The 14,001-nt window shown below is 46.8% G+C and overlaps 1 protein-coding gene across 2 annotated transcripts in view; it reads right to left on the bottom strand.

Moving 5' to 3' along the window:
- Nucleotides 1-14,001, bottom strand: part of LOC132819153 (AP-1 complex subunit mu-1-like) — a 68,553-nt gene that overhangs the window by 28,990 nt on the left and 25,562 nt on the right. For both annotated transcript variants that reach the window (XM_060830565.1, XM_060830564.1), the window contains exon 4: nt 8,319-8,449. In XM_060830565.1, the coding sequence (XP_060686548.1) occupies nt 8,319-8,449 (131 nt within the window). The remainder of the gene's footprint in view (nt 1-8,318; nt 8,450-14,001) is intronic.

The raw sequence follows: 14,001 nt of genomic DNA, 5'->3' as shown, positions 1-14,001 counted from the left end.
CCGTGAAGTTGTCATCTTTGTCCTCTGGTAGAGGTCATTTGCAATGTTTCCTGTAAACTGTATGCATACACACATACACTTCATCTGCCAGCCTATAATTTCCATTCTGGTTTAAATCGACTGCTCAGATGCAACAAAAATGGGAGGGAACACTGGTCATGGGTTTGCAATGCACTTGTCAAGGAAAGCTTGGAAAGTTGCTGTGATAAAGTTAGAGTTACGCAAGATGCAGTGCACCTTGTAAATGTTTCACACAACCACACTACATGCCTCTTTTGTAATAAGTATATCACCCCATCTCCTCAAATATAAATGGTCTATAAATTTTAAAATTGTACTCATAATTCCCAAGACAAAATCATTTACATATTTGTAAAAAACAGTGGTCCCAGCATTGAAGCTTTGCAACACCATATTTCACCTATTAGACAAAAATGAGGACTGTAGATGCTGGAAACCAGAGTTTAGATCAAAGTGGTGTTGGCAAAGCACAGCAGGTCAGGCAGCATCCAAGGAGCAGGAAAATCAATGTTTCGGGCAAAAGCCCTTCATCAGGAAAAGATTCCTGATAGAGAGCTTTTGCCTGAAACGTCAATTTTCCTGCTCCTCAGATGTTGCCTGACCTGCTGTGCTTTTCCTGCACCACTCAGACTAACAATAGCTGGAATGTTTAGATCAAAGTGCTGTGACTACTCTACATTCCACTCTGTTACATAGTCAGTATGACTACTCCCATGTCCTCATTCTGACCCCACACACCAGGCCTTGTTATTACATGGTCTGCTATTACAGACAACCCATTGTTAGCCTCAACAGTCCCCATTAGCAGTTACCTGTTCTCCCAGGTCAGTCTTTGCCCAACTCTTTGTCTGTCCAACCACTCTTCTCTCTTTTCTGATTTCTGTCCATAGCTGCTACCAGATCTGCTGAGATTTTCCAGCAATTTCTGTTTTTGTTTCAGATTTCCAGCATTCGCAGTTCTTTTGGCTTTAAATGTATTAGCTTATTTCACTAAACACCAAAATAGCCTGATCCCTGGTTGGATCCACAACATATTATTTCAGGAAACAGTCCTGAACACATGCTAGGAACTTTCCTCATGGCTACCTTTGTCAATTTGAATTGCCCAATCTACATGCAAATTAAAATCGCCCACGACTGGTGTACTATCTTTTTGTTTAAGATGTTCTCACTATCTCATGACTTATTCTCTGTCCTGCAGAATAGCTATGATTAGGCAGCCTATAGAATAATCCCACCAGCGTTGCTTTCCTCTTGTTATTTCTTACTTCCACTGAAATGGTCTCTATTTCATCCAAATCAAGATAGTTTCTTGCTATTGTACTTATTTCATCTCATACTAACACCACCCTACCCCCTGCCTAGCCTTTTGAACAGTCACATATCCCTGAATATTTAGATCCCAACTTTGATCACTTTGTAATTATGCATCCCATAGTAGCTATAAGATCATACTAATTAACCTCGAGTTGTGCCGTTCAATCATATGTTTTGCTCCAAATGCTGCACTCATTTAACTAAAGAGCCAGAAGAGACAAACTGCATCATTAGCATACTTAAATAGTGAACAAGTTAAAACCAGAAGTTGGCATATTTGTGGCAAGCCAGGATCAAGTTATAGATTTTTGCAACTCTTATCCCTCTCCTATATGTCATCTTGGGAGGGTTGAGCTACCATTCTTACCCTTAATTTTGGGAACAATTTACACAGAGCTGTACATTCATTACGGGAAAGAAAAGGAGTGATACCAGGAAGGATAAATCTATAGAAGACATAAGTCACTGTTGCACTGTTTACAATCTTCTGTCGTGATGAAAGGGTACTTGTGACCTGCTCAGGCAGCAAGTTCCGGAACAGCACGCGGGAAGCGAGCCCTGGAACAGCACACGGGGGCAGTGAGCCCTGGAACAGCACACGGGGGCAGTGAGCCCTGGAACAGCACACGGGGGCAGTGAGCCCTGGAACAGCACACGGGGGCAGTGAGCCCTGGAACAGCACACGGGGGCAGTGAGCCCTGGAACTGCACACGCGGGCAGTGAGCCCTGGAACTGCACACGCGGGCAGTGAGCCCTGGAACTGCACACGCGGGCAGTGAGCCCTGGAACAGCACACACGGGCAGTGAGCCCTAGAACAGCACACGGGGTGTGAGCCCTAGAACAGCACACACGGGCAGTGAGTCCTGGAACTGCATACACGGGCAGTGAGTCCTGGAACAGCACACGGGGACTGAGCCCTAGAACAGCACACGGGCAGTCAGCCCAGAAACAGCACACGGGCAGTGAGCCCTGGAACTGCACACGCGGGCAGTGAGCCCTGGAACTGCACACGCGGGCAGTGAGCCCTGGAACTGCACACACGGGCAGTGAGCCCTAGAACAGCACACACGGGCAGTGAGCCCTAGAACAGCACACGGGGTGTGAGCCCTAGAACAGCACACACGGGCAGTGAGTCCTGGAACTGCATACACGGGCAGTGAGTCCTGGAACAGCACACGGGGACTGAGCCCTAGAACAGCACACGGGCAGTCAGCCCAGAAACAGCACACGGGCAGTGAGCCCAGGAACAGCACACACGGGCAGTGAGCCCAGGAACAGCACACACGGGCAGTGAGCCCTAGAACAGCACACACGGGCAGTGAGCCCTAGAACAGCACACACGGGCAGTGAGCCCTGGAACTGCACATACAGGCAGTGAGTCCTGGAACAGCACACGGGGACTGAGCCCTAGAACAGCACACGCGGGCAGTGAGCCCTGGAACAGCACACGCGGGCTGTGAGCCCTGGAACAGCACACGCGGGCTGTGAGCCCTGGAACAGCACACGCGGGCTGTGAGCCCTGGAACAGCACACGCGGGCTGTGAGCCCTGGAACAGCACACGCGGGCTGTGAGCCCTGGAACAGCACACGCGGGCTGTGAGCCCTGGAACAGCACACGCGGGCTGTGAGCCCTGGAACAGCACACGCGGGGTGTGAGCCCTGGAACAGCACACGCGGGGTGTGAGCCCTGGAACAGCACACGCGGGGTGTGAGCCCTGGAACAGCACACGCGGGGTGTGAGCCCTGGAACAGCACACGCGGGGTGTGAGCCCTGGAACAGCACACGCGGGGTGTGAGCCCTGGAACAGCACACGCGGGGTGTGAGCCCTGGAACAGCACACGCGGGGTGTGAGCCCTGGAACAGCACACGCGGGGTGTGAGCCCTGGAACAGCACACGCGGGGTAGTGAGCCCTGGAACAGCACACGCGGGCAGTGAGCCCTGGAACAGCACACGCGGGCAGTGAGCCCTGGAACAGCACACGCGGGCAGTGAGCCCTGGAACAGCACACGCGGGGTGTGAGCCCTGGAACAGCACACGCGGGGTGTGAGCCCTGGAACAGCACACGCGGGGTGTGAGCCCTGGAACAGCACACGCGGGGTGTGAGCCCTGGAACAGCACACGCGGGGTGTGAGCCCTGGAACAGCACACGCGGGGTGTGAGCGCTGGAACTGCACACGCGGGCAGTGAGCCCTGGAACAGCACACACGGGCAGTGCGCAGGTTGCAAGCCATGGCACAAAGTGGGTAAGCAGCCCTGGAGCAATGAGGGCACCAAATGGGTGCTTACCCAGCCCGGTGCAGGGAAGGCAGTCATGGAACCTATCTTGGAGCAGCGAAGTGCCAGTATGGAGCAGACTGGATGCTTGGCATGGAGCAGGGCTGGTTGGGTTCAGGTTTGGTGAGGGTGGACAGGCCTGTACTGAACTGCTACAATGTAATGTTTAATTGAAATTATTTACGTTACTGTAATGTCAGTGATATCTTCCTTCTAACTTATTTTAAACTCTGTAAAGTAATGTAACTACTTTTTATTCCTCTGCCGTATCTGGGATCAAACTTAGGTTCTTATACCTCAGATGGCGTCATAAGAATGCAGACATCGTAAAAGCCTTTCACTGTACTCCTACAATGGAGTACACATGACAATAAAGGATATTCTATCCTATTTTATTCATCAGGGAGTATATGGACTGACAAAACTGTTAGAAGTGAACAAAATTGCTCAGGAACCATAGCATTGATTTATGCCTTGTTTCTTTTCATTTCCTTTCAAGTCCATGAAATTGAAACAAAAGGAATTGTTATATGATGACTTGTTGAAATATTATCTCACACTGCAAAGGTCCAATGATTTGTCAGGATAACCATTCTTTATTACTGTCAGTTATATTGATCCAACAGTGATCATAATCATTATGACATTATCTATGGTTCAGTTAGCATCCCTCTAATCTTTGAATCAAAAGATTGAGAGTTCATCCCCAGCCCAGAGAGCTGAGCATGAAAATCTAGGCTGTGAAGAATGAGCTCTGTCAGCAGCATTGAATATTGAATGAGTGAAGAAACTGAAGCCATTACTATCATGGGAAAAACATTCAGGACACAATCTGCTGAAGAGCAGTTGGGTGTCATCCTGTTGTCTTTGCCAATATGTATCCCTCAACCAGCATCATCATAACTTAGAACAGTACAGCACAGTCCAGGCCCTTCAGTCCTCTATGTTGTGCCGACCTTTTATCCTACTCTAAGATCAAACTGGTTTTCATGCCTTTGATTGTACTATCTTCCATGCACCCATCCAAGAGTTGCTTAAATGTCCCTAATGTATCTGACACTAATACCACTGCTGGCAATGCATTCCACACACCTACCACTCAATGGAAAGATCCTACCTCTGACATCTCCCTCAACCTTCCTCCAATCACCTTAAAATTTTGTCTCCTCTGATAGCCATTCCTGCTCTGGGAAAAAAGTCTCTGGTTATCCACTCTATCGATGCCTCTCATCAGCTTATACACCTCTATCAAGTAACCTCTCATCCTTCTTCACTCCAATGAGAAAAACCCTAGCTCCCTCAACCTTTCTTCACAAGACATGCTCTCCAGCCCATGCAGCATCCTGGTAAATCTCCTCTGCATCCTCTCTAAAGCTTCTACATCCTTGCTATAATGAGGCGAGCTGAAAATGTGTTGCTGGAAAAGCGCAGCAGGTCAGACAGCATCCAAGGAACAGGAGATTCGACGTTTCGGGCATAAGCCCTTCTTCAGGAATTTTGAGGTGACCCAAACTGAACACAATATTCTAAGTGTGGTCTAACCAGAGCTGTCTAGAGCTGCAGCATAACCTCGTGACTCTTAAACTCAATCCCCCTGCTGATGAAAACCAACACACCATTTGCCTTCTTAACAACCTCTATCAACTTGTGTGGCAACTTTGAGGGATCTATGGACATGGACACCAAGATCCCTCTGCTCCTCCATACTACCAAGAATTCTGTCTTTAACCCTGTAATCTGCATTCAGATTCAACCTTCCAAAATGAATCACTTCACACTTTTCCAGATCGAACTCCAACTGCCACTTTTCAGCCCAGCTCTACATCCTGTCGATATCCCATTGCAACCTACAACAGCCCACCACACTATCCACAACCCCACCAACCTGTGTCATCAGCAAACTTACTCACCCACCCTTCTACTTCCTCATCCAAGTCATTTATAAAAATCACAAAGAGCAGAGGTCCCAGAACAGATCGCTGTGGAACATCACTGGTCACTGAACTCCAGGCTGAATACTTTCTGTCTACCACCACCCTCTATGCGCCAGCCAATTCTGTATCCAGACAGCCAAATTTCCCTGTATCCCATGTGTCCTTACTTTCTGAATGAGCATACTGTGAGGAACGTTTTCAAATGTCTTGTTAAAATCCATGTACACCACATCCACTGCTCTACTTTCATTAATTAGCTTTGTCACAAACAAAAAGAATTCAGCATGCTTTGTGAAGCATGACCTGCCCTTCACAAAGTCATGCTGACAATCTTTAATCAAGCTATGATTTTCCAAGTGGTCATAAATCCTGTCTCTCAAAGTCCTCTCCAATAATTTGCCCACCACTGATGTAAGACTAATTGGTCTATAGTTCCCAGGATTATATCATTCCTTTTCTTGAACAAGGGAATAACATTTGCTGCCCGCCAATCATCTGGTACTACTCCAGTAGATAGTGAGGACGCAAAAATTATCACCAAAGGTACAGCAATCTCCTTCCTCGCTTCCTGTAGCAATGTTGGGTATTTCCTGTCTGGCCAAGGGGACTTATCTATCCTTATGTTTTCCAAAATTGTCAGCACATCCTCCTTCTTAACATCAACCTGTTTGAGCATATCAGTCTGTTTCACACTGTCCTCACAAATGACAAGGTCCCTCTCACTACTGAATACTGAAGCAAACTGTTCATTAAGGACCTCCCCTACCTCTTCCAACTCCAGGCACAAGTTCCCTTCACTCTCCCTGATTGGCCCTACCCTCACTCTAGCCATTGTGTTGTTCCTCACATAAATGTAGATTCCCTTAGGATTTTCCTTAATCCTACCCACTAAAGCTTTTTCATGCCCCCTTCCCGCTGTCTTAAGTCTATTCTTCAGTTCCTTCCTGGCTACCTTTTAACCCCCTAAAGCCTTGTCTGATCCTTGCCTCTTCAACCATAAGTAAGCTTCCTTCTTCCCCTTGACTAGATGTTCCACGTTCTTGTCATTCATAGATCTTTTAACCTACCATCCCTTCCTTGCCTCAGTGGGACAAACCTGTCCAGCATTATCAGCAAGCGCCCTCTGAACAACCTCCACATTTCTGTCTTGCATTACCCTGAGAACATCTGTTCCGAAATTAGGCGCCTCTGTTCCTGTCTAATCGCATTGTGATTTTCCCTCTCCAATTAAATACTTTCCCATACTGTCTGTTCCTATCCCTCTCCAATGAGTAAAGTAAAGGTCAGGAAGTTGCGATCACTATCACCAATAGGCTCTCCCACTGCGAGATTGGACATCTGGCATGGTTCGTTGCCAAGCACCAAATCAAAATAAAACAGGTTTTATTTGGTCACTATTATATTACTCTTTGTTGAAGCTTGCTGTGACCAAATTAGCTGCCACGTTGCTTATATTCCAACTTCAAAAATACTTAATTGGCAGTAAATTGTGATGAGATATCCCGAGGTCACAGAAAGGTTCTGTGTAAGTGCATTTCTTTCTTGAGAAATTGCAGTTTGCAACTTAAAGCCACAGTATCATTAGAGGAATTGTTACAGTGATCTGTATTATTGGAACTATCCCCATATCAGACCTTATATAAAGTCAGAGGTCTGTGTAGAAGACCCAGCGAAAACCACTCGTGCATCTGAAGCGAGCTTAGATTAATACCGAAAAAGTAATTGTTTCTTTTCTGAAACTTTCTAGTTATCTAGCTTCTTGAAACCCCATGAATTGGGACTGTACTAATGAATGATAGCATTGCCTTCATCAATCTCTGACATGTAAGTATTGAATAATAGAGCATTAATCACTATAATGGTACTCTGTTTTCTGAACACTTACAGATACAATTCAGTTGGGAATGTTCAGCCTCAATTATTATTGCCCCTGGACAGTAATAAAACAGTTGTTGGAGTCTAGATGTAAACATGGGTAGATGGAACACAGCAAGTGGTAAAAGGCAGTTGAATTATAATGTTTGCACACATTCAACATATTGAAATCAGGTGTTAGTGAATGGTTGAGCACATTTCTTAGGCTTGATAAATTATCACTAACACCCACAAACTTTACATTTCTAACCCAATGCAATAAGGTGCTGGATTTCTTTTTCTACAAGTGAACACGTGGCATTTATTTCCCTTTCTTTGGTCAAGATGCTTGACTGTATAATTAAAAATTAAGTGTATGGACAGGAAAGAGACTGCTAGTGACCTCTGCTGGTTGTCCAGCATCAGACAGCTAACCTTTCTTTAATTTATTAACTTGAAATGAAAGCTTTTCTGGCTAATGTGCCATTTTTAAAGCATGTCCTTGACTGGATCCATGTAATATTCTGAGGAAGGTAATAAGGACCTGCCTGCAAACACTGGAAGGATACTACAGCTCAGAATACTTCATGTAAGTAAGGCAGCATTGCAACAACAACATATGCCTGCACTTACTGCCTTCACCAGCAAGAGCTCACAAGAGTCCACCTGACTGTTCAGGTGCTGCTTGCTTCTGAAAGCTACTGTTAGTCATAGAGAATCACTTATAAAATTAACTAAGGAAAGCTTGTAAGGTGGTGCCACAGTTAAATTAGTCCAAACACTGTAAGAGGAAATGGGCAAAGATATTAGCTCTAAGGAAAAAAAACACAAGATAAGAAAGGAGCAAATTATACATGGCCAAGTTCATCAGTTTGGGTAAATAGATTTAAAATAAATCACTCTGTCTGCACTTACTCTTGAAGAATCTTACTATCAGTCGTTTGTGGGAATCCAAAATCCATCAACTCATCCAAAAGTTCATAGACAATAACAAAGTTATCGCGAATACTTTCTTCCTCCACCTCTTTAAAATATTCTGTGAAAACCTGAGGGTGACACAAGTTAGAACCTTCAGAATGATTATCAAATGGTGTCAAAAGAACAATGACTGTAGAAATAAGTGGTTAGTCAGGAGACAATCATTATTTTCAAGTGATGGGGGGAGCGGAAACAGACAAACATGAAATGGGAAAGAAGGTGGGTTTGGTTTGGTTTGTCAAATAGAGGGATTAGGATCAGGGTAAACAGAGGCTCAGAGGTGCTTGGCTGCACACACTGGGGGACAAAAGGGCATATGGGGAAGCCACATGGTGTCGGCAATTGATGAATGCATTACACTGGTCAGCACCCACTGCTGATGATCCACTTTCCATGATGGGAATTCAGCATTGAAGAGGGCACACAATATGCAGCAATGAATTAGTTGCCTGTTTTATACCCCTCCCCACTGCTCCAGAAATCCATTCTGCACTGTTCAGCCATCCTGTTTCTGAGGACCTGAAACATTAACTCTTATTCCTCTTTAGCCAGACCTGCAGAGCTTTTTCAGCAACTACTGTTTTGTTTCAGATTTACAGCATCCACAGTTCTTTTGGTTCTTAATATTTAACTCACTGCCACATCTCTTTTGAGCATGTCCGCTTTGAAGAAGTTCTGTTCCACCCTCTGACAGGAATTCTGCTCCAATTTTTTTTCCTGTCCACTGACATTAACTTCACTGTCACTCCTGATGTTTGACCAGGTATTTGCTAAACCTTGTTTCGATAGCCACATCACACTCTTCAGTGACTAAACCTGATGAAAGAGCTGTGCTCTGAAAGCTAGTGCTTCCAATTAAACCTGTTGGACTATAGTTTCATCCATTGCGCTTTGAATCCACCCAGGATCACAAGTATCTCTGTAATGTTGGGCATTCCACAGACAGTTGCTCTTGCCGCATCCTGAGATCCACACTCAGTGCCATTCAGTGCCATGCAGTGCGCGCGCACACACACACACACACACACACACACACACACACCCTCTCTCTCCAACAGCATCACATCACACTGACTCGGGGCTGCACCAGTCCGCAGTTCCACTTCATCCTCTAGTTCATGCGCCATGCTAAGTAGAAACTTTTCCTTTTCCTTTCAGGCATCAAGGCCCACAATTTGCAACAACTCAGAGGTACCCATCACCCTCTGGAATCTTCCTCCACTTCCCTTCCTCCTGTCTGTATCCCTCCTCCCAACACCAACTCCTATCAGGTATTCACCATTCCTCCTAACCTTCCATTCTCCGATGCTGAACGGTCTATATTCAGCAAGGGTCTCAGCTTTATCCTTCTGCATCCCCACCTTAATGAATTTTGGGCATGACGGCAAACTCTCCTTGTCATCCTTTCCCCGTCCCACAGACCCCTTTACCCAGTTCCAACACTCTCCCTCCACCTGGACCCCAGCCTCTGGCCTTTTACCTGCACTCGATCAGTTCATTGGGAACTGTCAAAATAACATAGGTGGATTGGGTGAGGGGGTGGCAGAGAAATTGAGGCGACCTATCTCCCTCTGAACTGACTGCATTCTGTGTGCTCTGATGCAACTCCGACTTGGTTATTAAACCTGTCGATAAGGGTGGTGCTGTTGTAGTCTGGCATACTGACCTTTACATTGCAGAGGCTGAGCACCAGCTCTCAGATACCTCCTCCTATCTCCCCCGGACCATCACCCCACCATGACACATCATGCCAATGTATTGTCACTGACCTAATTTCACCCGGTGATCTCTCCCCCACTGCCTCCAAGCTGATAGTCCCGCAACCTGTCACAGCTCACTTCTACTTTCTTCCAAAAATCCACATACAGGACGGCCCAGACAGACCCATTGTTTCAGCTTGCTCCTCATCTCTTCCTTCCTTGACTCAGTCTTTTCCCCCTGATCCAGTCCCTGCTGATGTACATCCACTTTACGCCAGTTTCTGAATTTCCAGTTTGCAGGCGCCAGCTACCAGCTCTTTTCCACAGATGCACAATCCCTTTACACATCCATCCCCCATGTGGATGGTCTCAGGGTTCTCCACATTTTCCTGGAGCAAAGGCCTGATCTGTCCCCATACACCACCCCCTTCCTCCATTGGCCAAACTCATCCTCACCATCAACAACTTCTCTTTTACCTCCTCTCTTTTTCTTCAGGTCAGAGGGATGGCCATGGATACCAGCATGGGCCCCAGTCATGCCTCTTTGTGGGGAATGTGGAACATTCCTTGTTCCAATCCTTTTCCTGCACCCAACCACAACTCTTTCTCTGATATATCAATCACATCATCACTACTCTCTTGTCCAGAAGTGGAAACGCGCATTGATTTCACTTCCAATTTCCACCCCGCCCTTACTTTCACCTTGTCTACCTCAGACTCCTCCCTTCCCTTCCTCAACATCTCTGTTTCCATTTCTGGGGAAAGACTGGCCACTAATATCCACTGTAAACCCACTGACTTCCACAGCTACCTGCACTATACATCCACCCCCCTGCTTCCTGTAAAGATTCCATTCCACTCTCCTTGTTCCTCTGTCTCCATCGTCTATGTTCTGATGAGGCCAACTTCGACAAGTGAGCCTCCAAAATGTCCACCTTTTCACTCAATCAAGGATTCCCCAGCACTGTAGTTGACAGGGCCCTCTACCGGGTCCGACCCATCTCCCACAATTCTATCCTCACCCCCTCTCTTCGGTCCCGCAACAACGATGTGTTTCCACCTACCATCCCACCAGCATCCACATCCAGAAGACCACAAGCCATCAATTCTGCCACCTCCAGAGAGATGCCACGACCTAACACATATGCCCCTTCCCTCACTTGTCCACCTTCCCCAGAGACCATTCCCTCTGGGACACCCTAGTCTGCTCCTCTTTTACTCCCTACACCCCTCCCACAGCCCCATGGCACCTTCTCCTGCAATCACCGAAGGTGTAACACCTGCCTGTTTACCCTAAGCCCATGTCAGTATCCACAGGCCCAAGTATGCCTTCCAGGTAAAGCAGCACTTTATTTGCACTTCTCACAATCTAGTCTACTGCATCTGCTGCTCACAATGTTCCCTGAAACGTTCTGCAAGTAGGCAGCCTGTCTCCCCAATGTAGAGGAGACCACATTGGATGCAGCGGATGCAGTAAATGATGTGTGTGGAGGTGCAGGTGAATTTGCGATGGATATGGAAGGATCCATTGGGGCATTGGAGAGAAGTAAGGGGGGAGGTGTGGGCGCAAGTTTTGCACTTCTTGAGGTTGCAGGGGAAGGTGCCAGGAGTGGAGATTGGGTTGGTGGGGGGTGTGGACCTGATTGCAGGGGAAGGTTTAAACCACTCCCGGCACCTTCCCCTGCAACCGCAAGACATGCAAAACTTACGACCACACCTCCCCCCTCACTTTCCTCCAAGGCCCCAATGGATCCTTCCATATCCATCGCAAATTCACCTGCACCTCCACACACATCATTTACTGCGTCCGCTGCACCCGATGTGGTCTCCTCTACATTGGGGTGACAGGCCGCCTACTTGCGAAATGTTTCAGGGAACACCTCTGGGACACCCGCACCAACAACCCAACCGCCCCGTGTCTGAACACTTTAACTCCCCCTCCCACTCCGCCAAGGACATGCAGCTCCTTGGCCTCCTCCATTGCCTGACCATGGCAACACGACGCCTGGAGGAAGAGTGCTTCATCTTCCGCCTAGGAACCCTTCAGCCACACGGGATGAATGTAGATTTCTCCAGCTTCCCTCATTTCCCCTCCCCCACCTTATCTCAGTCCCAACCCCTGGATTCAGCACCACCTTCTTGACCTGCAATCTTCTTCCCGACCTTTCTGGCCTATCACCCTCACCCTCACCTCCTTCCACCTATCGCATTTCCAGCTCCCCTCCCCAAATTCCACCCCCCCCAACCACCATTTATCTCAGGCCGCTTGGCACAGCAGCCTCATTCCTGAAGAAGGGCTTATGCCCGAAATGTCGATTTTCCTGCTCCTCGGATGCTGCCTGGCCTGCTGCGACTTTCCAGCACCACACTTTTCAACTGTAGCCATTAATCGTCTCCATTAATAGCTATTCACCCTTCCAGCCAGATCATTATCCACTCATTTATCTGTCCAACTATTCTCTCTCTTTGGACTCTATCCCTACCTATCATTTCCTCCTTCCTCCCTCCCTCAATCCTACCTTTTGCACATAAACTAACATTTCCTCGCTATCATCAGTTCTGAGGAAGGGTCACCCGACCTGAAACATTAACTCCGATTTCTCTTCAGAGAAAACTCTGAGTTTTCCCAGTAACCTCTGTTTTTGTTTCTGTGTCTGAGAATGTTGCAAACACAGGTGAGGTCACATAGTGAGATACGAAGGCACAATGACTCAGCACAGTTAAGTCTCAGTTTGTAAAATCTTGCCCAGAATTGTGAATTGCTTTCCCAGGCACAGCTACAAGCATCCCAGGGAACAAAGCAGAACTTCACGTCTGCGTGTCTCAGTCTGAGAGCAAACCCAGGGAATATTAGCAAAGCGATGCTAAAATCCAGATATTACTGTAGGAGGATGGGAGGGTGTGAGGAATCCAGTAAAGATTTGGAGCACAGAATGAACCTGCAGGGGGCAGACATTATTAATTTAAACTTGAAAAGTGATTTGGTTAATTTCAGTTGCTCAGTCTTTAATTTACATTAACTGCACTGAATTGGTGAATGTGTTGGGCTAGATTGGTCACTTAACAGGAAGGTTCAGGCCAGATAAAAAAAGACAGAAACAGATTGGTGCAAGGCAGAGGGAATCTGAGAGTTGAAAAGTGTGGCGCTGGAAAAAGCACAGCAGGTCAGGCAGTACCCGAGGAGCAGGAGAGTCGACGTTTCGGGCAAAAGCCCTTACAAAGGAGTAAGAAAAACTCTGGGAATGCAAGGATTTTGCACACAGTTATTTAGTATTCAGCAGCTATGTATTACCAGCTCAGAAAATGATTTAAATCCGACTTGCTTTGATTTATAAATGACACCGAAATCTCTCTGTTCCACAGACAGACCGTAACACATTCAGTTCTCCTTGAGAGAGATAGGTGACAAAGGGAAAGGAATAATATTTATGGAGGTCTGAGCGAATGTAGTGTGATTGACTGTCATACTAAAATGATTAAACATGACATGATCAGGTAGCATATGATGCAATGTTCAAAGTTGCCAAGCAAAGTTTAATACCAACCCATTTTCCTATCAAGTGATGTGCAAAGGCATGAGCAGATGGAATTCTTGCTGCGGAGAATGAAGCTAACACTGCCAAGGAGGGAAATGAGGTGAAGGTGATTGAGACCACTGTGACAACATTGAAACGTAGTTAGAGGCCTGACAAGTGCAGTGAAACCTTGTAGCTGAGAATTGGAAAAGCATGCCCTTTGACAGTACTCTTTGCTTTGCCATGGTCTAAGGCTGAACTGAAGGAAAGAACATTCTTAAAAAGTCTTTGTCATCCTGAGTTCTCCATATGAAGTCAGGCCAGACCCATAACACAATGATCTCCACCACAGACAGGGTGAGGAGACGGTCTTCAAATCCAACCCAGTTGGAATGGGGATTGAAC

Source organism: Hemiscyllium ocellatum, chromosome 9, assembly GCF_020745735.1.
Source record: "Hemiscyllium ocellatum isolate sHemOce1 chromosome 9, sHemOce1.pat.X.cur, whole genome shotgun sequence".
Lineage (NCBI taxonomy): Eukaryota > Metazoa > Chordata > Chondrichthyes > Orectolobiformes > Hemiscylliidae > Hemiscyllium > Hemiscyllium ocellatum.
The sequence above is the reverse complement of the archived record's forward strand: the minus strand, read 5'-3'. Positions and strand labels throughout refer to the sequence as shown.